This window comes from Coffea arabica, chromosome 6e, assembly GCF_036785885.1.
Source record: "Coffea arabica cultivar ET-39 chromosome 6e, Coffea Arabica ET-39 HiFi, whole genome shotgun sequence".
NCBI classification, from domain to species: Eukaryota; Viridiplantae; Streptophyta; class Magnoliopsida; order Gentianales; family Rubiaceae; genus Coffea; species Coffea arabica.
The window spans coordinates 2,757,851-2,785,192 of NC_092321.1; the positions used below are offsets into that span (position 1 = coordinate 2,757,851).

Here is a 27,342-nt window from a genome sequence, read left to right on the forward strand (position 1 = left end):
AGTCATTGAGAGGGTTTCTGATAAAAACCCCTTCCTCAATACATATAGATATAGATGTCCCCGCGTGAATGATGCAGCGGCTACTTCTTAAATGCCCCCGCGTGAATGGTCCAGCGGCAGCGCCTCTCACCAGTGACCCTTGAGGTCACAAGTTCGAGTTTCCGCTACGCTGGATTCCTCCGCGCACTTAACGTGTTCGGGTCGGGTTGGGGCGCCGGGCCCGGGCCGCAGAGGATTAGTCAGGCCCCGTAAGCATTGATCCGGACACCCCTGTGTCGACAAAAAAAAAAAAGTATATACTTCTTAAATTGTAATTATAGTTATCTTTCTGAGACATACTTGAGATAGTTTGTTATGTCATCATGTAAGCAGCAACAGATCCAAGATTTTAGTTTAGGGAGCGCGAGGTATCAATGATATATATGATAGCAAACAAATTCTACAACAAATAAAATATACTATACGTAAAATGAAAGTTCAATAGACTATAATTAGAAATAAGAAATTTTTTAAAAATAAGGACATAATGTAAAAAAATATATATATGAAAATTAGACTCTATACCATTTCATTTATTATCGATGTGAGGCGTTCGAAAATCGTGGTTGAACCTTTTTCAATTTGTGTGATAGTTAGATTTTTTTCTTTTTTAATCTCTGTCTTTGGTTTCCTATGTAATATGTACAGTAGTGTTACAGTTTTATTTATACCGTTTTAATTATTTATTTCTTTTTATCTTTCTAAGACTTTTTATGTACAGTGTTAGCTTTCGGAAGTCCAAATAGGAAGGCCCAAATCATAAACCATATCAGGCATCGCGAAATTCTTCATCAAGGAATTATTCGGAAAACCACTGGGCCAATGGCTCAGTGGCCACCAGAGATGGACTTAAGTCCCTCCTTGGGCTGTTGGTGAGGGTTCAAACCTCACCAGCAGCGAAAAAAAAAATCTAAGGGTTGTGCCATAACACTCCCTTGGTCTAGTTGGGTCTGTATACCCACTAGCCCCTACAACAGCCTCCTTAGGCTCCCCCTCCCCCTAGATTAGGATAGAGTAGGTTATACAAATATATCGTTGCTGACAAAAAAAAAAAAAATTTATTTGGGAAATAATCCCAAAAATTCTCCAAAGTTGTAGTGGTATACCAGTACATGAGGCAACATACATGGATCAAGTGCATCAGATGTAGGCACGTACCAACTGTAAAAAATCACTTCATTTACATCTCTCGTTTGTTTCCATTTATTTAAGATAAAGGAAATGATCATGATCACCAAATTGTCTCTTGCTAAAAGATACATTTACACGTGACCCTTTGAAGAGTAATGCACTAGAATTGAGACTGCAAATTGAAGTAAATCCTTAAATCGTCACTTCTTTTGCTTTGAGCAAAAGGGCAGTAGGAAATTGTTTTATTGATAAGGTACAAAGGAGAATTTTTTTCCTGTTCGTCCTTTGTTGTTCTATAGTTACAGCTAGAGAGAGAGGAAAAAAAAAAAAAAGAGGAGGAAAATCTCTACCTGCATACTTCAACGGGCTTTAAAAGTAACTGACAACTTTTCCTCCAAAAAAAAAAAAAAAAAAAAAGTAGTAACTGATAACTCTTTTTACAGTTCCCAAACTGTCGGCGCTAGGGAAGTTCTATCGTCTTCATATTGGTAGCAAGTTTCAAGATTCAAGTTTCAAGCGCAATCGCGGATGCGACGGTTCTAGCCCAGTATTTGAGATGTTTCTTCATATCCGCAGCGGTAGAGACTCTGGGAATTCTTAAATTTAGGAGCGGTGAGTCAGGCCTTCTGATTAGCCACGCCTCCGATAGATACGGCCTAGTTATGGTTTGTTCAGCTCCTCCTTCAACTCGTCGAGTTTCATTATGTGGAGGGCTGCCCATTAAAATGTTATCTTTCCCTTGAATGGTGCTTCCGGACAGCTCCAGTCTTTGCAACCCTGGAATTACGCTCATCATCCTTTTGCTCATGTTTTCGTTGTTAAAAATGAAACCCAAGTCCATGAAACCTTGTACTTCTTCCAGTTCAAGCTCGCACAGGCTTTTGCAGCTCATGGTTTTGTGCAATCTCCTGCCAGTGGTACCTGCAGTACTAGAGAGTCTGAGGCTTCTTGATCGCTTTAAATTAGATGGCGACGATGACTGAGACCGGGATCTGCTGGCCGTAACCTCTGATTCAGCACAAGTAGTAGTAGTTTCCTTCTCATCACTCTCTTGCTCGTCAAACTCAGCCTTTTACGTGAATATATATATGTATGCACAAGCGGCAACGTAAATTTAATACTTTCATGGACGCGTCCTAGCTTGCATATAGGCATCACTACGTGTGTGCTCATGTGCTCGTGTGTCGGTGAGATCACAAAGGCATAGGTGGTGCAATAAATTAATTGCTGGAGATTTTGCTAACCTGATTAGTTATGGAAGATGATGATGAGTCTTCGTCCGAAATAAGCTGCGTTTGAGAGTCGTTGCTTGATGAATATAAAAGTTCTTCTGAGACTGCAGCCATGGATGACGGCTTATGGATCTTTGAATAAAGTGAAGGCGTCGATGGTTCCGAGACAAGAATAACGTTGTGAAACCAAAGATTATCCATGAGCCCTACTAGACATGATATGGCATAATTGTCTGCCATGAAAGGATAGTATACTGAGGGAGGAAGGCAGAGAGAGTCCAAGAAGGTGAAGGGGATGGATATTTTGGGTGTAGAAACTAGGAAGATTCGATATTATCTTAGGATGCGTTTATGACGGTGTGGTGGTTGTGAATTGAAACAAAATAAATGAACCAGAATCGATTCAGAAAGTCTGTGGGATCCCGGAGATAGCAGATGTGGCCACGAATCATGGACCTTTCCCCTCCTCCTTTGTTTCACATGCCAGTATATGTAATCATCATTGGCCTTGCCCGCTGCTTAAAGACAACACTCCGATGAGGACGCGCGACTGGATGAGTATTGTGCTGGACCATCATTTTTTGGTTGTAATTGTAACGTACGGGTTTTTGCAGTCATTCTGCAAAAACAATTGCAAAAAAAAAAAAAAAAAAGGCTATATTTTTCTTGAAAAACGCGACCTTCCCTATCATTTACCGGCATCTACGTCTAATTTGGATTGTGTTATAGGGTTTGAACTTCAAATTTTGGTTATCCTATCATCTATGTATCAACGTTGAGTTGATAATGTAACAAAATTTTAATTCCTTTAATCAAAATCTACCTATTTAAGATTTATTCAAACTTGACTTTTTATTTTATTATGTGATTAGATGCCCTTTCATCTTCTAAACTCGAACTTTTGAAGTTCTTCATCTCTTAATGATTGCCCCATCAATCACTTAAACTGATTTGCACACGGGATCCTCAGTACCACTTCTATATTTATGCCAAGTGTCCTATTTATTTAATTTGTCATGTGTTGTTTATTTAAATTTCTTCTACTATCACGTGATAAGTGAGATTGACACTGAATTTGGCACCGAATAATGGCATAGAGGATCCCAACTGATAAATTTGGTGTCTCCATTATTTTTAGCTTCTTTACAGAATCTTGAATAGTCAGAATGTTTGACAAGAAAAAAAAAAAAAATTACTTGAGTAGGACAAATGTATTCATTGCGAAATGAGTCACGATGCTTTATTATATCCGTTTTGTTTTCTCCAGCAATACATTTTTTGTCTTTGAGTAGTACAGTAGTATGATCCTTTCTCCTAACATGGAGTCAATGGGATCTGATCAGTCTAAAATTTTATTGTGGCACTTCTTCGACGATTTCTTGTTCATCTTCCTCCGTTAGGTTAATCCTCAAGTACTTCGCCATCAAATTAACTACTGCTATACATATTCTGGAACGGACTCGATGCCATCTGATCAGGACTTAATTCAAGATTATTTTACTACTGAGAATGAGAAGGGCAAAAGAGTAGGATTTAATAAAGTGACCAGGAGTTTCAGTAGATCGAGCGACTGCAAACAGGCCATAAAGTATGATGATGATCCTACTTGATATAATTTGGCAGGACAGGCAATCAAGTATAAATGGACCAACATTTCTCAAACTCTGCCTAAATTTTGTCAAAACCTGACGATTAGTAGAGAATTATAAATGATAATTATGCTTTTCAACGGTGTTTGATGTGCTGATTAAACAAATTTTGCTGCCGGGCAAAGAATTGTTGTAGGGTGGCCAATTAATATCATCTTTTCTCTTTCTTTTTTTTTTTTCTATTTTTTCTGGTAAGAAAGTTCTCTATTATTGCCTTTGTATCTGTACTTCTATTTGAAAATTTTAGCGTATATTTATTGCAGGACAAAGTTCATAAGTTTGCATTGTTTTCATCAGCAACTTTATTTTCTATCAACTCATTGAAAGAAAGAAAAAAAAATGGATTTGAATAATTTAATTCCTTTTCCTACTTGTTCTCTTGCTCCAATGAAGACTTTTAGAGTTATTCAACCACCACAAGCGGGCATTTGGTCTAGTGGTATGATTCTCGCTTAGGGTGCGAGAGGTCCCGAGTTCAATTCTCGGAATGCCCCTCGAGTATTTTTTTTTTTCTTGGGCTGCAAGTAACGTAATGTTGTAGCCTTGTAGGTTCTTCACAATGGGCCTGTGTGAGCGAGAGTCTTTGTAGGTTCTTCACAATGGGCCTGTGTGAGCGAGAGTCTTTGTAACTGGCGCTTTGCGGCTGGCAATTGGAAGACCAGTTTAGAAAAAATCAAACACCACCACAACCGGGCATTTGGTCTAGTGGTATGATTCTCGCTTAGGGTGCGAGAGGTCCCGAGTTCAATTCTCGGAATGCCCCTCTAAAGGCCTGTTTGATACCATAATTTTTTCCAAGTTTTTTAGCTACTAGTTTTTTAACAACTTTTGCTACAGAAACCAGAAGTTTTTTATCTACACACTTAAAATATCCAAAACACAAAAAAAAAAAAATTCCCTTCCCCTTTTCTTCTTCTTTCTCCCCCACCACCACCTCCGTCGCCTATTCCGGCGCCGATTTCCGGTGCTGGTGCCGGTCTTCTTTTTTTTCCCCTTTTTTTCCCTCTCCCCCTCTTCTTCCCCTGCCATCCTCCCCTCTTGTCTTTTTTTTTCTCTTTGCGTCTCCCCCATTTCCTCCACCACCTCTCTGTGAAAAAAAAAGAAAGAAAAGAAAGATGGTGAGAAGCGGGAAGGGGAACAGGGGAACAGGGGGATGGCGGGGCAGAGGGATAAGGCGCAGAGGGGGGTGGCGGGGGGAGGGGAGGAGAAGGGGAAAGGGAGGAGAGGGGTGGCGGGAGGTGGCATTGGTGGAGTTGCTGCTGGGGGTGGCGGAGGTAACGGGGAAGAAGAAGAAGAAGAAGAAAAGAAAAAGGAAAGAAAGAAAAAGAAAAAGAAAGAGAGAGAGAGAAAAAAAAAGAAAAAAAAAAGAAAAGGAAAAAAAAGTTTTTCACCTTACAAAAACTTCTACAAAATTTTTCACCTTATAAAAATTTCTACAGTGCACTACAGTAAAGTTTTAGATAAACTCCCAAAAAACTCAGGTTCCAAACAGGCCTTAAGTTATTTTTGTTTGGGCTGCAAGTAGAGTAAACGCAGCCCCTCTAGGTCCCGAGTTCGGGCTTTGTGACCTTTGAAGCCCATGCGGCTGGCATTTGGAAGACCAGTTTATAAAAAATCAAACACGTCGGAAGAATTAAACGCAGTAATCGTTTTTGAGCACTAGAAATTTGGTTAGTACGTACTAATCTCTCTCTCTCTCTTTTTGACAAAATGGATATGTTAATCTGCAAATTGCATGATATGGATGCAAATTCTCGCGACTTTTGCAATTGTCAGTTCCAATTGTACTCTACTAACCATGGAAAAAAATTAAAAAATTATCAAAATTGTTCATATTGTAAAGCCTTCAACTTCGGTGACGGCATCTTTTGATTTGTCTGCCTCTGGGCGTGGTGTGGTTAAAATAGATACTTTATTTGTTTGGAACGCTATAAAATATATTCTAAACCTACTCTTACTCAATATTAGTGGGAGGAAGATCCAAAGAGATTCAAGGAAAATCTAAAGGAGACTGAATCAGAATTACTACCAACCCAAACGGCCGTCTACGCATTCATTAATAAATTTTTTCAGAAAAACCTGAATTTGTTAAAATACAAGTCAAGAAATCCCTTGATCTACGTCCAAATAGAGATTTAAAGTTTTTTTTTGGTAGAGTAGTTGGTTGGTTAAAATAGAAACTTGTTCCGGTACCATTTCACATTGACGCTCCTGCGAATATTTCAAAATCAAGTGAAATGATGCTATGGTCAAGCTGAGAGACTAGAAAAATCCCCACTTACAATGTCCGATTCCACCTCACGATTTCTAACCATATTCTAAAATCTGAACAGCAAAGCCATGCATATGAACCTCGAGGATTCAAAACCCGCCAGGAGATGAATAATTCTCGAATTTGTTCGTTACTACTTTTGTCTCCGCATACAGGTTTGGTCGTACGAGAAAAATGTAAGCCCCAAAAAAAAAAAAAAAAAGAAAATCTTGTGAATCACAATCTCAAAACTTTCTTGCAACATCAAACAAAGTAGTAATAAACACGGGAGATGAACAAACAAGACCATGACTGACTATTAAGTAACTGTAGATCACATACCAAAAGGGTAATGCAAATTCCTTTGAATATCTATTCAGCACCAAGTTCATCAGTCTTAGAACATTTTACGAGTGCTCGGTACTCACAGAATCAGCAGTCAATTTTCCAAAGGGATACAGAAATCTACAATCGCCTACATATTTCCACATGTGAGCATCTCCATGAACCAGACAATCAGGAATGCCCGTGAAAAATAAAGGGAAAGATTTGCAAGGTTCCTCTCCCATATTCCACCAATTAACCTGATATGTTATTTAGTATTGCAGATCCCTTGAAGCACTGACAGATTGTCCGGCAAATATGGTCAAGACAGAAGAAGGAAGACAGGGTCAGCAGATACAATTAACGAGTCAACTAATAAGTCGACTCGCAAAGCTTTCTTTTGTGCCATTTTTTCACCGTATCTTAGTCATATACGGTTCCCTTTTAAAGCACTGTTAAACCAAGGTAACTAGTGTCTCAGTTCATTCATATTCTAAATTATTTTGAATTTCCTCTATCTTTTGCATGATCAGGAATTTGGGTGAACTTTTCCGATACTAGTCAAAAGAAGAATGGCAGCAGGAGGAGGTAGATCTCTTGAAGAGACACCCACTTGGGCAGTTGCAGTTGTCTGCTTTGTGCTAGTAGCAATATCTACAATCATTGAATACGCCATTCACTTGATTGAAAAGGTAAACTTAACATTACCATAACATTATGCAACCACATCAAAATATAGAGTGCATGAACTCTAAACGTATGATTTTGCTGGTTGCAGTGGTTAACAAAGAGAAATAGGAGAGCTCTTTGTGAAGCACTTGAAAAGATCAAATCAGGTTGGTCGTCCAACCAACATTGAACTACTCTCTAACCGAGTGTGCAGAACCTAACTCACCGTTCTGTTTTTCTCTTGCATTGTCTCAGAGCTTATGCTTCTAGGTTTCATGTCATTGCTCCTAACAATAGGACAAGGACCAATTTCAGAAATATGCATATCAAAGTCCCTAGGCACTACTTGGCATCCATGCAACAAAAAACAAGAACATAGCAGGCACGACATTGATGCAGAAAAGGAAGCAAGTGGACATAGAAGGCTCCTCGCATTTCCAGAATCTAGCTACGGTCAACGACGTGTTTTGGCAGCTGCTGGCTATGACAAATGTGCAGCAAAGGCACGATTATTTACATCCTTGCGACCGAACCAGAAACGAATTCTTTACAATAATAGCATTACTAGTGTATACTTTCTTGAGTTCATGATTGGACAATTAGAAATCTCCACTCACATGATGGAGGACAATCGTTCTATTTCAAAATATGGACTAACCAAGATAACATAAGGAAAACCAATAGACATTTCTTGATCAAATATACCAAAAGGCGATAATGAAAGGGGGATATGAACCGTAAAAGAGTAAATACATACCTCGAGCTGTTTTTGATGCATTGTGTGCTGTGTTTGAACTGCCTTCTTGCAGGGAAAAGTTCCATTTGTGTCCTCTGATGGCATCCATCAACTTCACATATTCATCTTTGTACTAGCTGTTTTTCACGTGCTTTATTGTATAACCACATATGCTTTGGGCACAGCCAAGGTATGGTCCTCCTCAGTCCACATATTTATTCATACATTACTATGACCATCAGGTGAGTCAAGTTTGTTTAACTACATCACAGATGAGAAAGTGGAAAGCATGGGAAATGGAAACCAGAACATCAGAGTATCAATTTGCACAAGGTAAGTACTTGCTTGACCGAATAAAGTAATGTCTTTGTGAAGGAGAATTAAGCATCGTCTCACTTCTAATATACTTGTTCATATACTTGTTCATTCGTGTGACCAACTTCATGTGAAAATGAAGTATTTAAATTTTGTAGATCCAGAGAGGTTTAGATTCGCAAGAGACACGTCTTTTGGGCGACGGCATCTAAGCTTCTGGAGTCGCTCAACCATTCTTCTATGGACGGTAAGACCAATGAGATGTCCTCCTCTGTTTACAACTATCAGCTACTCACCAACTGCCCCCTTCTTTTTCCTTGTTAGTAGGGCTTTACCCCGAAGGGAGCCCTACCAGAAATTCTCAATGGCCAATGCCAATGAGGGGGTTTGGAAATAGTTTATTGTGCATTATTTGTCTTTGCACGTTTAAAAGAGCAAATCATCAGATAACGATCATCAACCTCTGAACCCATTTGAATGTACCAGACAATTGTTCCGTCTCCTCTCTCTCTCTCTCTCTCTCTCTTCTTATTCTTAATCATCCCTACCTCAAGCCGCTGCACCTCATTTGCCACCTCTCCATCCTTCCCCGTTTTTTCTAATCTATACCACTGCATTCAAGTTCTCAACTGATCCGAACAATCCAAAATTGTTCTGTACGGCCCTTTCCCACCGTTGGGCGGTTCCAACAACTGGAGCCAACTTAATTCGTCATATAAGTATAAGCTACATTTACAAAACCTTCCAGCCAATTTAAGTCAGTCAGCTTCTAATCCTACAGTAATATGGCATGATATCCAAGCTAAGCTCAACTTTTAAAATACGCTGTCGACGCCCTTTGTCATTGTTTCAGTCTCCTGCTTAAGCTCAAATTAAGATTCAATCCAGTTTTCAAAGTCTGCAAACCCTATCCCAACAAATTCATGGGAAGGAAATTAACTATTTCACCTTGATTGAAATATACGAAACGAGTATCAGATGACATTAATTATTTAGTTACGAGCAAACAGGGAAACAGAATTTAAGGATTTTCAGCATGATGCACCCCATACTTGGTGTCAATGGATTTGATAGATCTGATACAAGATGGGGAGAGGAGAGGAGAGAAGGTAAATGGGAAAAGCAACGTTGTTGGTTTAACAGCACAGGCTGTCATGCAGATGAAATGGAGAGGGGTAGGAGATAGAAATAGATGAAATGGAGCAAGCTGTCATGCAGATTACTCGTATGCCCTCGAAGCAAGCTCCCATGTGTAGTTTAAGAACCAAGCTGACTTGCTGCACCCTAAGATGCCACTAATTTTGTTGCAGTAAACAGAATGCACATATCTGAGACATCAACAGTAGAACATTTCACTGTATTTGGTTTACAATTAGTTTGTTGCCGTACAGACATGAGAAATAGACCAACAAAAGTAGAAAAACAAACAGAAAACAGTCTCAAAGTAATAAGATTGGAAAGGGTTCATGTGATGAAGTTGCCAACCTTGATTCATCCATGGTATTTTTATTGCAACCACATACATATCTGTTCTTCAGTTGTAGAAGGAACAGACAGTTTCATGAATATTTCCCAGTTGCCAAGAGAGGACTCTTAAGAGTCCTCCTCACTGTCAAGTTCAAGGTTCAAATCCTATACCTAGCAGTTGGGGGGTAAAAAGCAAATGGGGAGGGATAGAAGGGAAAAAAGGGAAAAAAAAAGTTACAAGAGCAGGATAAAGCACAACTTGCTCCAATTAATTCAAGAAATTCTAGCCAAGAATGGAAATTCTTACCTGCCTCCATTTCTAATTCAAATGCCAGGTGTCTTTCTTTAGACAGTTTGTCAGATCAGTACCCAAGGTGGATTATCTGACTCTGCGCTACGGATTTATAATTGTAAGTTGTAGATAAATTCTTTTAATTCCACCACTTTAGACTGCCCCAAGATATAGTTATATACATCAGTTACCATCAGCAAGTTCTCAGCTGACCAACATGAATTTACCAGGCACATTTAGCACCACAGAATCAGGCAAATTTTGATTTCCAGCAGTACATCAAAAGGTCACTTGAAGAAGACTTCAAAGTTGTTGTAGGTATCAGGTAAAGTGTATTTACCATATTATAAACTTCATGCCACATGGGAAACATCTTCAGCTTAATCCCTTCACCCTTGAAGACAAGATAAAAAGGACAAAAAGAAAAGCTTTTTGCTATCTTTGTAAAAGACATACTATCATCATGCTAAAAGTATTCTGGAAACTGTTTCCCACTTCCATGATCCCAAATTTAACCACCAAAGGAAGCCCAATTAAACTGAAAAACAAGATCACAACTACAGCAATAGAAAAGACCATTAAGTTTTCACTCAACAATTACTATTGCTAACAAAAATTTAGACTTACTAACACCTTCCATTATTGCAGCCCACTTATCTGGTTGTTTGCTGTACTTTTCCTGCTGTTTAACACTCATGGTAAGAAGATCACGCTTCCCTTTCTATTGGAGGGCATGCATTGTGTGTCTCTGTGTGCACATGCATGAGTATAATGTGTTAAGTTTCCCCAGGTCATGAGACAGAGAGAGGTGTTATCGAACATGGATTACTTAATATATACAAAAGTAACTAAAGCTGAGGGTGAAAAATAAGCAGATTGATATGACATTATTAGTAAGTCTAAATATGGTACTATATATCTTAGTCAGTTTACGCTTGACTAAACGTATTCACTGTAGTACTTAGATGTGACATCTACATGGTATAGAATCCAATGGTTGTCTGATAACACCAGAAATTTAATTACCCCCCCTCATGAGTCGTCGAATTGGCTTGATCCTTATAACATAACCTCTTTTTAACAGGTTGGCAGTCCTACCTGTGGTTACCCTTTATCCCACTGATTGTAAGCATCAAACTGTGTTTTTCAAGAATCCTCCAAGTTCAACCAGTCATACCATAATTGATCGAGATATTCACATCTCCAACGCAGATTATCCTATTGGTGGGAACTAAACTTCAGGTTATAATAACCAAGATGGGTTTAAGGATTCAAGAAAGAGGGGAAGTGGTCCAAGGAACTCCTTTAGTTCAGCCAGCGGATGATCTCTTCTGGTTCAATCGCCCTCGAGTCTTACTCTATCTGATCCACTTTGTTCTCTTCCAGGTACTTAAGATCACAGTCTAGTAATATCATGGGCTCTCTGAATCAATTACAGCTGCTTCTAAACTCTCTTGTACTCTCACAGAATGCATTTCAACTGGCCTTGTTTGTCTGGTCTTGGGTAAGCCATCAAACCAATATGCATCAAAACTTTTAACTCTGTACTAGTACATGTGTATTATTGTTTTGTTGTTGTTCTGTTCCTCCATCCTCTGATAGGCGTTTCTTTTATTTCTACAAGTATGAATATGGATTTCAGTCGTGCTTCCATGAGAACACAAAAGATGTGGCGATCAGAATATCAATGGGGTAAATTTGTTATTTCTGCCTCTTTATTGGTGTCATGTCAATCTCAGCAGATACAAAATGATAGATTAATGGACATCACTAAGAAATATAAGGTCTGCAATTTCGCCAGGGTGCTGATACAAATACTCTGTAGTTACGTGACTCTCCCACTCTATGCTTTGGTAACACAGGTGAGCTGTCATATCCATCAGATGGAGATTTGTTTTTAATTTTTTCCCTCTCGTGTATGAGCCCTTTTGTCATTCACCTTGATTCCTCTACGTCAAACAGATGGGTTCAACCATGAAACCAACAATCTTCAATAAGAATGTAGCTAAGGCACTGCGTACCTGGCACCAAACTGCAAGAAAGCACATAAAGCAGAAACGTCACTCAGATTCTGTGGGTCCAGTTTCAAGTCAGCCAAGCACTCCACTGCAGGGAACATCCCCTGTTCATCTACTACACTACTACAAAAATGAGATTGATAGTGTAGAGCCATCTTCAAGAATTTCCAGTTACAATACACAACCATGGGAAAAAGGATCCCCTCAACTCTCATGCCCGCAAAATGACCCATCAAGTACTCAACAAGCTAGAAATAATCATACTATTGAAGAAAGAGTAGCTTCTGAACAGGTTAAAAACAAGGAAGGCTTAGTCCCTCAAACTCATTTATTCCAACACAAAGTAGATATTCCGTCAGCAGATTTCTGATTCAAGAACTGTGGCAGAATGGGAAGGTTGAGGCCACACGAACCAATTGTAAATGGGACAACCTGCCAAGAGTTATAGATGATTCAGGAAAATAGTTAGCTAACACAGTTCTGAAAAGTAGAAGACTCAGTTAGCATCATTAACATGGTACCCAACTTTGTCAATGCCAGTACTCATGAGACATGCATAATTTGAACAAGTCAACATTTCATTTTTTTCAACAGATTATTTTCTCCACTAAATGAGAAATATTCATTGCAAAGAAGATCTATAGTATCAGGAGCCATGGCAAAGATATATCTTTTACTAAGATTCAAACTTACTTCAGAAAAATCCAGCAAATAAGTTTTTGACATGTTCAATGTTGGTAAACCTTCATCTAATCCAATCACGTCTTAATATGCGCCTGGTGTTATTTGATTCTACCATCATCAAGTGGGTTATAGAGGTATATTCCAGCATCCATAGATGGGATGCAACACAGGAGAGCTCTATTTATGCACAGGCCTGCAGCTTGCAACCAGCCAGCGTATTAGTATAATTTTTCCCTGGTAGCCATGTCCCTGGCAAGACTGGATCCACTGATTTGTGATCTCATTGGTTCTTCAAGGATGTAGGACAAAAAAATAAAAATAAAAAAGCATCTGATAAATCAAGCATAAAAGAATCCAGGTTAGTGACAGAAAAATAACTTGTTCTGTTATATCCCCTTGAGGAACCTAATTGCCCACGGCTGACAGCATTTGATGAAACGAAATGTTTGCCAAACTCAATCATAAAGAGAGAGAAGTATTATCAACTGGTATGGTAAACAGCCCAACTATACGGTCAGTCAAAGTAAAGCACAAAGAATGAAGGAAATAGTCATCATTTCCTATTTTTCTCTTGTTAGGTGAGAGATGTCACTTGTTTCAGAAGCACCAAAACCAGTTCAACATTAAAATAATAATAACACCTGATAGATAAAGCCACCCAAAATTTAGCGCAAAAATGAAACTGCTGTTTAATACTACTACATGCAACCTAAAGGGAACATATGGCAACACATAGATGTAAATCTTACTCATGTTTACCAAGTTGTACAGGCAAAAAAATGGTACCAAGACATACACTGAAGAGAGAGAAGGTAAACCACATGATTTTCAAGAGAATCATGCCACCAGAGAATCATGGTACCACAGAATTTCATTTACCATCAGAGAAGAACGTAGTTCTGTAGGTCCTGCCAATTATTAAAATCTACATCCAAAATGTCTCAGTTTGTATTCCGTTCAAGACAGCTGTAAAATACAAAAGGCATTTGCATATATGTGATGGAACCAGGAAAAAAGACAGGTTATAGAGTGGTGCCTGTTGAGAAACATAGAAAAAAATCCCAAGACAAAAAGATTGCTTTGTAGTCAAACAAAAAGCTATCGCATAATAGTTAGTTAAGTTACGAAAAACACCAATTTGGATGCCTCGAGTTCTGTTGTCCAAAATAGAAGTCCATAAGAACGAATTTCATTAGTCTCATTATCCCATCAAACACCAAATGATGAGCCAGAGACATATGATCCACGTAACCAGTCAACTGAAACGGAACTTTTTGTCAAGCAAGTATATCGATGTGGACCAAACTGCAAATGAATCAACAATCCACAAACATCTTCTTTTCTTTTTTTTTTTGGTTTTGGGGGGGGGGGGGGGGGGGAGGGAGTAAACTCGTACCAAGCTAATTGATGGATTTTCCAGAACATTGAAGCCAATCATTGCAAACAAGAACCGTCCAGAAGAAAAGATATTAGGAAGCAAAACCAACAACATGATTAGAAAAATTTGAAAAACTAGAGACAACGTACGAGATAATAGACATGGACTTTAATTTAAATCGTTAAACGAACATTGAACACATAGTTTTTTGTTTCACCATTAAAACAGCGTCCAGACAACCAATACAAAGATTTATCTAGAAGACACCGCCCGTGAGCCAAAGGACAAGGTAGAAGGTGGACTCATCCGGAATATTGTAATCAGCAAGAGTGCGCCCATCCTCAAGCTGCTTCCCAGCGAAAATCAATCTCTGCTGGTTGGGTGGAATCCCTTCCTTGTCTTGAATCTTGGCTTTAACGTTATCAATCGTGTCCAAGCTCTTTCACTTCCAGAATGATAGTCTTTCCCGTGAGCGTCTTCACAAAGATCTGCATCCCACCACGAAGCCTCAACACCAGATGGAGTATCGACTCCTTTTGAATGTTGTAATCCGCTAAGGTTCTGCCATCCTCCAGCTGCTTTCCAGCAAAAATCAAACGCTGCTGATCTGGGGGAATTCCCTTCTCATCCTGAAACTTTGCTTTGACGTTGTCAATTGTGTCCGAACTCTCAACCTCCAACGCCATGGTCTTCCCAGCCAGGGTTTTCACAAAGATATGAATTCCGCCACGGAGTCTCAAGACAAGGTGAAGAGTGGACTCCTTTTGGATGTTGTACTCAGCAAGAGTTCTGCCGTTTTCGAGTTGCTTGCCGGCGAAGATCAATCGCTGCTGATCAGTGGAATCCCCTCCTTATCTTGGATCAATCGCTGCTGATCAGTGGAATCCCCTCCTTATCTTGGATCTTGGCCTTAACGTTATCGATCGTGTCGGAGCTCTCAACCTCCAAGGTAATAGTCTTGCCGGTTAGGGTTGTAACGAAGATCTGCAAACCACCGCAAAGGCGGAGGACAAGGCCGACGGTGGACTCCTTCTGGATGTTGTAGTCCGCGAGGGTGCGGCCGTCCCCGAGTTGCTTGCCGGCGAATATGAGGCATTGCCGTCTTGGATCTTCGCTTTGACGTTATCCATCGTATCAGAACTCTCGACCTCGAGAGTTATCGTCTTGCCCGTTAGGGTTTTCACAAATATCGTCTTGCCAGTTAGAGTTATCATCGTCTTTCTCAAAAAACATGTCCATTTGGCAAGTGAGTTTTTTTTATGTTTGTCTAAAACAACTTTACTGTAACTTATTGTAAAAGTTTTTTAAAAAATTTTAAAGTGTTTAAATTTTTAAATATTTTAAAATGTATAATTTAAAAAATTTAATTTTTTTTTGAAATTATTATAATTAAAATTTTTAAAAAACTTGTAGCAGGTAAACTTGAAAAAAAATTCAAGTGCCAAACAGATTATGATCAAATGAAAGATTCAACAACTACACCAAAGTTGCTTACTTTTGATAATGAATCCATGTGTTCGGATGATATGACGATATATAAGGCACCAGTTACCGCCTTCGGGTCGCTAATGACCTGGGTCCGAATAGGTTCAGGTTTTTAAATTTCCTTTAGGCTTAGTTTGGGAGTTTAGGATAGAAAAGATAAGGGAAACTTAAGTTATGAGAGAAGAGAAGAGAAAGGAAGAGATTGTTATGTTGTTTTTTAGAGTGTTGAGAATTAGTGGAATGATTTGGATATAAAAATTGTTAAATATTTGTTCAAAATATTTTTAAAGATAAAATAAGTATTTTAAAAAATTTTCACAAGCTTCCTGAGATAATTTTCACACTTTACGGTATTTCATTTTTTTTTCAATTTGGGATAATTTCAAAAACCTTCCCTAGAATTTGTAGCAATATTGCTTGATACCTGTGAATTTTGGGAAATCTCGCCCACCTCCTTTATTTTCAACTATTTGTAGCATTATCTACTCATTTCAAAAATCTTATTATGAAACTCATATTTGAAGAGGAAATATTTTCATACCAAAATTGCCCTTGTGTTATCCTACTATTTTTTCTAAATGTGAACACATATTTACTACAAACCTAAAAATAAAGATAAATAGTGTGAAAATATAGTTCTAACATAATAGATTATATAAGTAGGTGTTTTTGACGTATAAAAGATTACTATCTAAGAGTATATTTAAGGTGCTTCAAGCTATTTTTTTTATGTTGTTCACTGTAAAGTGTTTTCGTTAATTTTAGGAGTTTTTATAAATTTAAGAATTTTGAAGTTTCTAAATTTTTTATATAACCAATGGCCTGAAAATAAAAAACATACACAATGTCTAAACTTTTATTTACAAACTCATTTGAGGTGTTTTCAAAAATATAAAGCAACTTTCTTTATTACAAAGTTTTTTTGGATGAATTTATAATTTTTTTGATGTTCTAACATTTTGTCCAAAGTGATGGCTTGAAAACAAGAGAAAAATAATTTATTAACGATATATTTAGAAACTTAATTGAGGTACTTTCAACGTACAAAATATTATTTTTGTTCTAATTATAATAATTTTCTCTTTTAAATTTCTTGTCTAGACAGATGATTTCAAAAATTGCAAAAGGTCTTTTACCATCTTCAACATGTTATAATTCTTAAGGATTTAACTTGGTGTGCTATGAAAAGTGAAGGTCCACAAGAAAAGGGTAATTATGAAATTGAAATATTTTATCCCTCCCAAAATAAATTTTTAAATCATATCTTCTGAAATGGGTTAATATAAGTCACAAAAAGTTGAAAGGAATGGGCTACTATAAGTTACAAAAAGAAAAACTTCTATGGAATACTTTTTCACTTCTCTACCCAAATACTACTCTTTTTGGCGAACACACATTCTCAAATTTATCACTTTTAGATTTAATCATATGCTAACCTACTGACATTTCTACTTGCTCTTTTTTATAGTTAAATGAGCCAAACTATAAAATAAATAAAACCCCGAGCTTAAATTTGCAAGAAAGCAAAAAGCATGCAGTTGTGCATACTAACACAGGTATCCATATGTAATCAAATCGCCAATGCAGGCAATTTGGAACGGTTCCAGTTCCTCAATGCTCTCCTCAAGTATGCACAGAGTTACCTTCCTGAGCAGCAAAAGTCAGCAATAAGAATCTGACTTCAAGATTCATAAAAGGTGCTGCGGTAAAGTCGGGCCATAAAATTAAAGATGGAAAAGCCAAGGACATTGATTAATTCATTTCTGAGCTGGAATGAAGCTCTTGGTCAATGAGAGTGCCTATCCTCCTTCCCGCTTCATTCTCTTCATCTAGGTAAACTATTGCAGGGGATTTTTCATAAAGAAAACAAATGAAAGATGGATTGGAATGAACGAGGATTTGCATTACAAGTTCTCTGTAATTATGCCATTTCATCCATTTGAGGGGCACATTAAATACATATGTACACAAATTTAAAACAGTAATTTACTGGAATACGAATAAGGTTATTCCTCCTTCATATTGTCAGCCAAGGCAGAAGCTTTGCAGATTGGACATGAGTTTTTAATAGATAACCACTTTCTGATGCAACCGACATGGAAATCATGGCCACAGGATCTCAGAGTCCCCACGTTATCCATGTTCTTGTACTCTTCCTGTCAACACAACATACAGAATAATGACCGCATTTGAAAGATTAAAATTTCATATATAGAATGAACACAATGTAGGAAATCAATCTCTGCTAGTGCCAGGGTTCTGAGCTCTGGATATGCATATATTATTATGACAAATGAAATACCATGTGGTCCTAACTCAAGATTCAGCAAGAATCAGATAAAAGTTCTCACCAGGCAGATAACACATGTTCCTTCCTCTTGCAGTTGATCTGATGAACAATATATCGACTCTGTGAGACACTTAAAAAGTGAATCCTCCGACAGGCCAGTGCATACAGTCCCAATCCTCTCCCCAAGCGCAAGAAGTTCCTATTTGTGCCAGGACATCAGTAGTTGTACATTGCTAGAGAAGATATAACAAGAGTCAAGGCAATAGATTTGCTACCTCATAGCTCATATTGTCTATGTCAAGTCTCATGTCTCTGTGGTGATCAAAAAGACTTCTAGAACCATAAATAGCAGATCGATCCATACTCATGAGACCCTGAACAAGGCACCAATATTTTTGAGAAAACAAAAGTATTTGGGACTTAAATAAGCAAATAAATTTTAAGAGAGAATTTTCAAGAATCAGTTGTGGGACCATAGATCCCTACTTCTCTTCAGCTTTATCTGCTTCAACAAATAAACAGATACATCCTTTTCTGTGATTCACATTCATCACCTTTCCCGTGATTTGGATTTCTTTCACTCTTTTATCATTTCCTTTCTTGTGCAGAGAGAACCTGCCCGAAGTCTTTTTACTTCTCTCATCCTTTGGGTGCACAGTTTTCTTTTTTTCTTTTTTTTTTTTGGTTTTTTTGGTTGGGGGGGGGGGGGGGGGTGTGTTGATGGGGGAGGATGGGTGTTGTAACTGAGACAAATAGAGATAACCTGGAGAATCCCGTCTGACCCCTGAACCGTATGTAGGTAAGAATCTAAGTTGTAGAAAAACTGTCCACAAACCTCAGGTGTTGGTCGCTCATGAAAACCAGCATGATCAGAAAATGATCTGTATCTATCACTCGGTATCCTGCTTCGGCCATTCCTATCACCATTTCGGATTCCTATAGTAGAAAATGGCCGTGGATGTCTGGAGGCATAACTCTCTGAAACCAACTGTAACCCTTCATCACATGGAGCTGTGCTTGCCACCTGCATGTTGCTTGAAGAAGCCCTGAATGTAGGCATAGGCCTGTGGCTGTAGCTGCTTCGAACTCCTCTGGAATATTGACTTGAGGTACCATGCAAAGCTTGAGGCGCAGGGTTTCTGTTTGAGGAAAAATCATTTACATATCCCCCAATCTCAAGTGAGGCACCAGGATTACCATTTAGTGCACCAAACTGATTTATTTCATGACAAATGAAATTGGTATCTGCAATTTCCAACCAAAGAAATCTTAGAAACAGAAGAAAGCACAACAAAAGAAATCAAATAAGCACCTACCAGAGGTAACATTCCTCCCATTTGAAGCAGATGATGCAAAAGTATAATTCCATTCCCTTGAAGGAGCACTTGAACTCTGAGCCAGCAAATCCACAGAGCTAGGATGATCAGTGGTTTGCCCAGGAAACGGATGGTGGGAAGGGTTACTTGACAAATGGCTTCGGGCTGGGGTGCTCTCCAAGTCAAATGCAGGTCTACTTCTCACATTCCTCAGACTGCTTTCACTGCCTATAGAAAGGCCATTGCCTCTATAACTGGGAGCAAAATCCCAAGGTGAATGATGAGGGTCAGTACTTTGTTTATCCAGCCATGAGTCAGCAGGAAAGGAATGATCAGAAGAACTTCCAGCATCATAATATCGGCTTGTGTTGCCCCTCTCACAAACTGCTGGAATGCCAGGGCTTTTTCGCTTGTATGGTCCTCTACCATTGCCCATGGAAAGCTCAAAAAAGCCACCATCAACCCCATGAAACGTTTGTCCACCATGGCTGGATGAGGATGCTTGATGTGCATAATTTTCTTGGGCCATGTTTAGGCTTCCAACAGCTGATGGATGCAGGAAAGGATCACGAGATGGACCTGGAACCTGTGGTTGATAATGCGGCATTTCAACATTGACACCAGAGGAAGAGTATCCAGGAGTTGACCTGGGTGCCGAATTCCACTGTGCAGTAAAATGGCCCTCATCAAGAGTCATATTATCTGGAGGATAAGGAAGAGCACTGTTTTCAGGTGCCCCAGGCCTTGCTGCAACACAAGATCAGAAGTAGAATATTCAGAAAAGAAGCATGCATTGCATATGCCAAAGATGTAAATCCCCTGCAAATATAATCTCTACTAGTGCGAATGCTAAAGGAACGAGTGTCAGATCCATCATTTGGCATAATGCACACTAATGACCTTCCCCAATCGAAGGCCACAGCCTTGTTTTATAAGAATTGCATGAAAATTTGGTTAATAATACATTTATTTCTTAGTCCTCAGAAGTTGATCAAGAAAACGTCCAAAAAAAAAGGCCTTGCCATCAAAGAGACAAAGTGACTGGCATAACAAAAATGACTAAACTGTAGTTCCTCAAACTATGTCAATGTCCTCATTAAGTGCATAGTCTTACTCACAGCTTATGCACCAAAATAAGTCGCCAGTTTCTCAAAATGTAATCCAAATATCAATAACCTAATCAGACAATGAACAGAAAGGAAGGAAACATGCAAAAGCCATGGAAATGAGGATGTCAATACCCAAATGCATGTAAGGTTGGTCAGAATGATTCCACCCCTGTTCATTCTCGTTCTCAAACATTTGGGAAGAACTGAATAAATGTCTATGCCCCATAGCAACGTCAACAACTGCAAGCTATTTAGCTTTAGATCTCACCAATACCTGCAGGTTGTCACAACCAATTTCAGTGCACCTTGATCAGAAACTCTTAAACTTGGAAGGAACATGAAATGCAGCATTCTGATATGCTTAAGATTATTTCTATTGACTTAAACCAAACCAGGGATCATATTAATTTTCATTGCCAGAATTAGTTTCAGAACTCCAAACTTCAGTAATCTATATTTGCTTTGAACACGTGTCAGAAAAAATAAACCATAAAAATTTCAGAAGATGGATTAAGATGTTAAACATCATACAATAAGAGGAGATATGTCCAAAAGCTTCTTAGTCAAGGAAGTTAGTCAGTGCTTCAACTTCCTAAAATGTTCAATATTAACCATAGCAATGTTAGCAACCTTATACCATCATCATACTCTGCTGATAAAAATTGTCATGGCACATGACTTGAAGACAATTGAAAATTGAACTATAAAGACAACTAATTTTCAATGTACATGCGCACCCGTCCAAGCAATTCTGTCGATGGGATAGCAGGGAAATACATATGTATTTTCTACTCAATGAACTCTAGCAAATTTTCGAGTAAAATCAATACAAACTGTCAAGACTACCCTTATGCTTAATGTCCCACCCTCCTCTTTAAGTGATACAGCCTTCATAACTGCTACTCCCAACAAAAGACCCTTGACTACACAAGCACAGAAAACTAAGAGCATATCTTGTAGTGCCACTGACATTTTAGCAACATTTGCAGAAAAATAAAAACGTAATGTACTATCATTCACTTGTCTATTCAATAACCATGCAAAAGAACAAAACAACGGATACCTTAGCCAATTATGTTGTCATTGATGAGCCAAAGAAACTCAAACACCATACTAGTATCAAAAACTCAAATTAGGAACCTTATCCTCAAGATGTGTGAATTTCTGAATTTGACTTTCAAAGAAAAAGTCAAGTTGACTTAGTTGTCAAATAAGTTCCTGCCCATAACATTTTAAACATCAAAACATAAAATGAAATATCTTATGTACCTAAAAAAAAAAAAGATCTTTTAAAAGCCAAAAGCTGCAATTGTATGTGCACCATTTAAATCTAAAAGACACACACAACCAACCTGTTCAGCCAAAAGGGCAATGGATGATCATATGCGAACCCCCCACCCCCATCCCCACCCTCCAGAAAAAAAAAAAAGAAAGAGAAACAAGCTAGAACAGAAGAGGTTGTAGAACTGCTAAGGCATACAAGGAAGATCTCCAAACACCAACCAAAAAAGCAAAAAGAAAAAAGTGCTGTATTTGACTGAACAAAAGAAAGAATACATCAAACTAGGGCCTTGGAGTATTTGCCAAGACAACCAGGATATTGGGTTTCTTGAAAATTCGTTTAGGAATCAACATTTGCAAAAGCCTACAAGGTACTAGTGCGAAGTGCGAGATTCTTCCCCACTTGAAGCACATCAGTTCTAGCTGGCTCTACCACTCGACATGAAGATATTTGGAACCTCACTACAACGATGTCAACTACAATTCCTGTCAGCATTTCTATTGTCAGAAAAGAAAGATTATGGAGTGTTTCAAAAGAAGAAGTTAAAGAAAAAAATAAACAGTGATAATTACCTCTGGAACCTCACTACAAAGAAACCTGATTAAGCCATTATGTTTTTCCAGATCCAATGATAACCCCTGAATAAGCTGCACCTTGGTGATCTAATGACAGATTTTGCTCTAACTCTAACAATACTTCAACTTTAATGCCAAGTTACATATCCACATCCATGGCCTAAAAATTAATTTTCCCAGAAAGTGCAGAGAGAGAAAAAGAGAATGGGAGAGCGCAAATAAGTACATATGTAGCTTCTTAAGAAATTATTAGATCAAAGGGCTCTAAACAGATTACAAGAAATTGAAATACAACAGCAAACAAAAAATTAGTATTACAAAAATTTCCAGAATTTCTAGGTAAAACACATAAGGGCACAGTAACAAAGCCCCAAAAATGGAAAAGGAAACTTTCAAGCTAACGTAACATCATGACTAAGCCTTTTCATCCCATGAAGAGGATTCCATCCGCCAAGAGAGAGCTTGACAGTAAATACACCACCTAACAAGCAATTAGGATAGGCTTGAATGTTTCCGCCTATGCAATATCAAGGTGTCATATGATTGGAATACCACGGAAAATTTGCTCCATAAAAGGCTTCAAGCGTGGTGATTTGTACATGCTAATGAAAAGCATAAGAAAATGGAGCATGCCCCTATTAATCTTGATTGTTCTCCTACATGCTAGGGGGTGTAATTTGAATGGTATATCCAGCTTTTTAACAGCTTAAGAACCACTAACTCAAGAAATTCAGATAAGTGAACTCTGAACCGTCAAACCAATGGAAGCTGAAAAAGCTAACTGTCAATCATCAGAGGAAGAGCTGTTCTTCAGAGAGACCAAATACAATAATTTTTTCAGCTACTTTAGATAAAGATCATCAAGGGAATGCATAGGCAACCTCGAGCCAGGCCCACCCTCTCCATAGTTTGACCAAATAATTGTAAAAACATCAGCACACCCATCAGCGGCATCCAAGAGCATTGAGAAGAAAAGTAACTAACATCCTATAATTGATGGGAAAGGTTTGAGTGGTTTTATGATCAACCCGCACCCTCACCTGGCATCATCAACCAACATAAGGAGAACTGATGCCAGTCTGCTCTCATAGAAAAGCCCCCAACCAAAAGTAATTAGCAGGCCACATGTTTAGCATCAATAATCAAATGATAATTTGGGAACCCTTAGATCGAACTGGAAGGTACATCCAACAAAGTCTCGCATTAGTGAAGGAGCATGACCAATTCTATTAGTATCCCTACAGTTTGCTCTCCCAACTCAAGGCCGAAATATAAGACACTGCAACAGCAGCAGGTCATACTAATCAATCTTGACAGGGGACACCAGATATCATAAACAAATCTGTTCATGAGTCTTCCACATTGACCGAAAAAGTTCCTGCAACACCATTTGTGATTGAAATTCTAGAGATTAGTAATCTATCCATCTACCACCAAAACTAAATCCTAACATGGCTAGTCATTACTAAATTTCCAGGTCTTCTGAAAACATAGCATTGCCTACAATTAAATGTATAGAACCAAGAAATCTGAATTTCATGGAGCGATGCTAAGTTATTGACCAGGGAAACAAGATGGGCAGATTTAACAGTTTTTTTTTTGGGAAAAAAATGAAAAAGAAATATATATTGCCAAGGGCTGAAGCAAACCACAGTTGAAGCACAGAAACTATCATGTAGAAGACGCTGGTTATAGAAGACAAAAATCAGAGACAAGAGCATAATATCTCAGATAAAAGAGCTCTAAGTATTAGATACCTCACCTGTACAATATTTTGCCCACAATCCAATGCCTGCAGACTAACTCATTTGCAATTCAAATGCAAAAGAGGTGAACATAAACAACCGACAACGCCCCAAACCCTCCAGCAGAAATCAACTTGAGAAACCCTAATCTTAAACTATTAGGGTCATTAATAGACAAATTTTCAACAAACTAGGGCGAAAGACAATATGTCCACTCAAAAAATGTGTTCAGCATCCAAAGCCTGCATAATAAGAGCAATCTAAACCCTAGTTGTTCTCAAGGTAATCCAAATAAATCCATTTCTAAGGAAAGAGTAACCTGCCTCAAACCCTAAGGCAAAATAACATGCACCAAAAGATTCAATCAGATATTAGAGATCCAAAATTCCAGTCAGACGAATAGTAAACAGACCACAAATGGTACAAGCTCATAACTCTTCTGCCCAAATGATATGGATTACAGAAGGAATGAATAACTATAGAAATAATTTATTTAGCAGTTGCTTTCCATTAGATAAGATCGGTACATCAGTTTTGAATGACAAGACCACAATAGGTGATGAAAAGCATTTGAGAGGATGTAAATTCAACCATTTGAAAAAAGAATAGTATAACATGCTCAAAATCAATTACTTGCAGCGTTTTCCAAAACCCGAAACTTTTGCTATTTGAATGCACGCATTCGCCCATGACAACATGGACAGGAAAAGTATATCCTTTAACTTGGATACCAGTCAAAAATAGTTAGACTGCTTGGGTGAAGAAGGATATGAAACGTGAAGACCAAGACATGTAAAACTCTACTAGCAACTTCATTTGGTCAGCAAGAAACAGTTATTGCCATTCAGCTATGACAACAACCAGCAAGCCCACTGGCAAGAGTTTGGCAAGTTGAAAATCATCAGGAACCAAGTTCAACACAGAAAGCCGAAAGTTGGCCACTCCCAGAATTTAATTACATTATTCATGAGTAACATATAATTGTGGCTAAAAATTGTCTTTATACTACGTGCATTTCTAGGCACAACAGTATCTAAAGTAACTTGAATGATCACCATCATGTGCAGAAACTGGTCATCCCAGAGAATCAAAATTTAGTAGATAGAAAAATACGTTCAACAACTTTGATGTAAACATCACTCTTTCAGTATATGGCAAAGTGAAAAATAAAATAAAGTATAATAATATAGCAAAGGAAAAGTCAAGTTTAATAATGTATTGTTAAACAACTCCACCATTAATCAGCTAGTAACTACTATTGGTCATAAATAATAGTCAAGCTATTGTCAGAAAAACATATGTGCAGATCTTTTGTCCTTCACATTAGGCCAGACTCCATCAAAATCCAAGTTTCTGAGTACACTAGTTTGCGTGCTTGTAACAAAGTACAAATAGATACCTGATTAACAAACTTGTGAGTATATTTAGAACTTTCAGCAATCTACCGCTTTATGATATGCACCTTAAAATGGTAAATATACTCCATTTTACCATAAATGGGTTCTATCTTTTTCAATTTTTGGACTTCCAATTCTATATTCACAAGGATAAAACATATTCGACTATTAGTCAGTAGAATAATCTAATTACTGTAATTGGAACCCACTCTTAGAAATTTGTAAAATGACCCAATCAGGGCCCAAAGTATGCAGATTTCTCATCAATAACAAACCCTTTCTCTCGTTGGGGACCAAGAAGAAATCATCCAACGACTACAAATCGTGTTTCTCACAAAAATCCTGATGCCGCCGCAACTACCACTAAGACAATCGTGAAGTTGTCAACAAGTTTCTGTTTGATCAAACATGAGTACGTGAAACTAAAAGGGCAAAAAAGGTGATATTCGAGGAATTACCTCAGCTAAAGTGAACGGAATTTTACTTTTTCTAAAGGAAGAGAAAAATAAAAAAAATAAAAGAAAAAAAAATAAAACTATAATTGATTGACTAAATGAGCGAAAAAAAATCGAAAACTGCATGCATAAAGTAAAATGGTATCACGATTAGAAAACTAAATAAACAAAAATAAAGATCATGCAGGAAACTAAAGTCTAAAATCAGAAAATAAATAGAGATAAATTGAATAAAGCAATTATAATCAGATATGAGTATAATACACATAAATAACAAATTAATGAATCAATAGATAATCAGCCGGTGATCATCGGTCAGACAGGGTGAGGATTTTACCGGTAACACAAGATAACTTTATTGGTGGATGATCGGTTGGAGAAGGGCGGCCGATCAACCGTATTGATATAGATAAAGAATGGCCCACACGCAAACGCCGAGAGATAGCGAGAAAGAAGAGAAATATAAAGTATATACTAAATCCTCCAAGAAGAAGATGGTGGAAATATATAGCGGATGGGTCATGAACTACAAGGCCTCATGGGTGCCTTCTCTTCAAGAAAAAAACTATCAAAGGGCTAAATAATAAAAATTCTTTTCGTCTATTTAGCTTACGTGCAAAAGAAAAACTTACGCGAACATAAAGCAAACCACGCCGCTTTTGTTTCGTTTGGCTAGAAATTGATTTGGGATCAGTTACTTTTTGTTTCTTTTTCAGGGGCGGACGCAAATTGGTGGAAACTAGGGATGTCATTCGTGCAAAACGTGTACTTGTTTGAAATTATAAACAAGTGTACATACCATTTACTTTTTTGTGTGATTGAAGTTTAAACCACTGTGGAGTAGAAGATTTATAGGAAAAAAAAAATAAAATAAAGAACAAACGGTTACAAATGAAAATGTCGTCGTACATCAATATATATGGTCGGTAATTCATTTCCATCCTATACAACAAGTTAACTATTCTAGAATTTGTATGGTAACTTTTGATTTTTATAATTCTTTTAATTTATAAATGACTATAATTGGGTGAGACATAATTATTCATAAATTCCATTGTAAAAATCCATTGTTTGGCTTCCAAACAATGAAGTCTAGCTCAAATAAATTGTTTTTTTTTTTACTCTAGAGGTGAGACAAAATTCTTCATGAATTTAACTCATATGATATTCTTGATAATTGGATTAGTGTAAAATAATCAAGAAATTTCTTAACACAATAAGAAATAACTGACAAATATAAAATAATTAAAGAAACTAATAATAAATTCTCTAAATATCTACCTGTAAATATACTCCAATAAATATATATTACATCGACTAAGGGCCTGATTCAAAAAACATATATTTAGAGTGCGTTTAATAAAATTGGAGTTTGAAGACTGAAATCTGAAATATGAATTCATTAAATTACTGACTGTGAAGTGCTAAAATTGATATATTTGAGTGTATGTAGTATTAAGTGATAAGTGAATAACTTATTATTTATTTTTTGGAGTAAGTTTT

At 37.6% G+C, this 27,342-nt stretch overlaps 3 protein-coding genes, 1 long non-coding RNA gene, 2 other non-coding genes and 1 pseudogene across 15 annotated transcripts; 3 read left to right on the top strand and 4 right to left on the bottom strand.

Moving 5' to 3' along the window:
- Positions 1 to 1,349: 1,349 nt before the first annotated feature.
- LOC113694642 (uncharacterized) lies at positions 1,350 to 2,870 on the bottom strand. The gene is made up of 2 exons (XM_027213491.2): positions 2,415 to 2,870; positions 1,350 to 2,239 (listed from the first exon to the last, which is right to left on the bottom strand). Exons 1-2 carry the CDS (start codon positions 2,640 to 2,642, stop codon positions 1,676 to 1,678), a joined length of 792 nt encoding a protein of 263 aa, XP_027069292.1. The 5' UTR covers positions 2,643 to 2,870; the 3' UTR covers positions 1,350 to 1,675.
- Positions 2,871 to 4,473: 1,603 nt separating this feature from the next.
- On the top strand, positions 4,474 to 4,545 carry TRNAP-AGG (transfer RNA proline (anticodon AGG)). Its single transcript has one exon. It is a non-coding gene; the product is annotated as a tRNA-Pro (tRNA).
- A 197-nt stretch (positions 4,546 to 4,742) lies between these two features.
- TRNAP-AGG (transfer RNA proline (anticodon AGG)) lies at positions 4,743 to 4,814 on the top strand. The gene has a single exon. It is a non-coding gene; the product is annotated as a tRNA-Pro (tRNA).
- Positions 4,815 to 7,185: 2,371 nt separating this feature from the next.
- Positions 7,186 to 12,714, top strand: LOC113695687 (MLO-like protein 6). Its single transcript, XM_072054402.1, has 15 exons — positions 7,186 to 7,318; positions 7,405 to 7,462; positions 7,551 to 7,798; positions 8,105 to 8,221; positions 8,304 to 8,364; positions 8,505 to 8,593; positions 10,149 to 10,223; positions 10,336 to 10,430; positions 10,754 to 10,803; positions 11,190 to 11,230; positions 11,318 to 11,491; positions 11,574 to 11,609; positions 11,730 to 11,797; positions 11,907 to 11,967; positions 12,068 to 12,714. Exons 1-15 carry the CDS (start codon positions 7,199 to 7,201, stop codon positions 12,491 to 12,493), a joined length of 1,719 nt encoding a protein of 572 aa, XP_071910503.1. The 5' UTR covers positions 7,186 to 7,198; the 3' UTR covers positions 12,494 to 12,714.
- Positions 7,287 to 14,183, bottom strand: LOC140009287 (uncharacterized). The gene is made up of 3 exons (XR_011816694.1): positions 12,817 to 14,183; positions 8,053 to 12,555; positions 7,287 to 7,582 (listed from the first exon to the last, which is right to left on the bottom strand). It is a non-coding gene; the product is annotated as an uncharacterized lncRNA (long non-coding RNA).
- Positions 14,184 to 14,331: 148 nt separating this feature from the next.
- LOC113697372 (polyubiquitin-like) lies at positions 14,332 to 15,414 on the bottom strand (annotated as a pseudogene).
- Positions 15,415 to 17,552: 2,138 nt separating this feature from the next.
- LOC140009288 (uncharacterized) lies at positions 17,553 to 26,613 on the bottom strand. 10 transcript variants are annotated; one of them, XM_072054409.1, is made up of 8 exons: positions 26,177 to 26,456; positions 21,449 to 21,603; positions 20,518 to 20,659; positions 19,277 to 20,023; positions 18,724 to 19,205; positions 18,236 to 18,334; positions 18,022 to 18,159; positions 17,553 to 17,826 (listed from the first exon to the last, which is right to left on the bottom strand). In XM_072054409.1, the coding sequence occupies exons 3-8, from the start codon at positions 20,609 to 20,611 to the stop codon at positions 17,677 to 17,679; spliced, it is 1,710 nt and encodes a 569-aa protein (XP_071910510.1). In that variant the 5' UTR covers positions 20,612 to 20,659; positions 21,449 to 21,603; positions 26,177 to 26,456; the 3' UTR covers positions 17,553 to 17,676. The 10 variants fall into 10 exon arrangements, with proteins under 10 accessions (XP_071910510.1, XP_071910507.1, XP_071910509.1 ...); XM_072054406.1 differs by having other exon boundaries at positions 21,449 to 22,402; XM_072054408.1 differs by lacking the exon at positions 21,449 to 21,603 and adding an exon at positions 24,005 to 24,229.
- Between the last annotated feature and the right edge of the window lie 729 nt (positions 26,614 to 27,342).

What these genes read in the sequence shown, in the direction of transcription:
- LOC113694642 (XM_027213491.2), bottom strand. Translation starts at nt 2,642, where the DNA reads ATGGCAGACAATTATGCCATATCATGTCTAGTAGGGCTCATGGATAAT. An exon ending in CATCTTCCATAACTAATCAG is followed by an intron (nt 2,240 to 2,414) that starts GTTAGCAAAATC and finishes TTCACGTAAAAG; the next exon opens with GCTGAGTTTGACGAGCAAGA.
- LOC113695687 (XM_072054402.1), top strand. Translation starts at nt 7,199, where the DNA reads ATGGCAGCAGGAGGAGGTAGATCTCTTGAAGAGACACCCACTTGGGCA. An exon ending in TGCGCTACGGATTTATAATT is followed by an intron (nt 10,224 to 10,335) that starts GTAAGTTGTAGA and finishes TGAATTTACCAG; the next exon opens with GCACATTTAGCACCACAGAA. An exon ending in TCTATGCTTTGGTAACACAG is followed by an intron (nt 11,968 to 12,067) that starts GTGAGCTGTCAT and finishes TACGTCAAACAG; the next exon opens with ATGGGTTCAACCATGAAACC.
- LOC140009288 (XM_072054410.1), bottom strand. Translation starts at nt 20,611, where the DNA reads ATGGGGCATAGACATTTATTCAGTTCTTCCCAAATGTTTGAGAACGAG. An exon ending in TGGGAGGAATGTTACCTCTG is followed by an intron (nt 19,206 to 19,276) that starts GTAGGTGCTTAT and finishes TGGAAATTGCAG; the next exon opens with ATACCAATTTCATTTGTCAT. An exon ending in TAGACAATATGAGCTATGAG is followed by an intron (nt 18,160 to 18,235) that starts GTAGCAAATCTA and finishes TGGCACAAATAG; the next exon opens with GAACTTCTTGCGCTTGGGGA.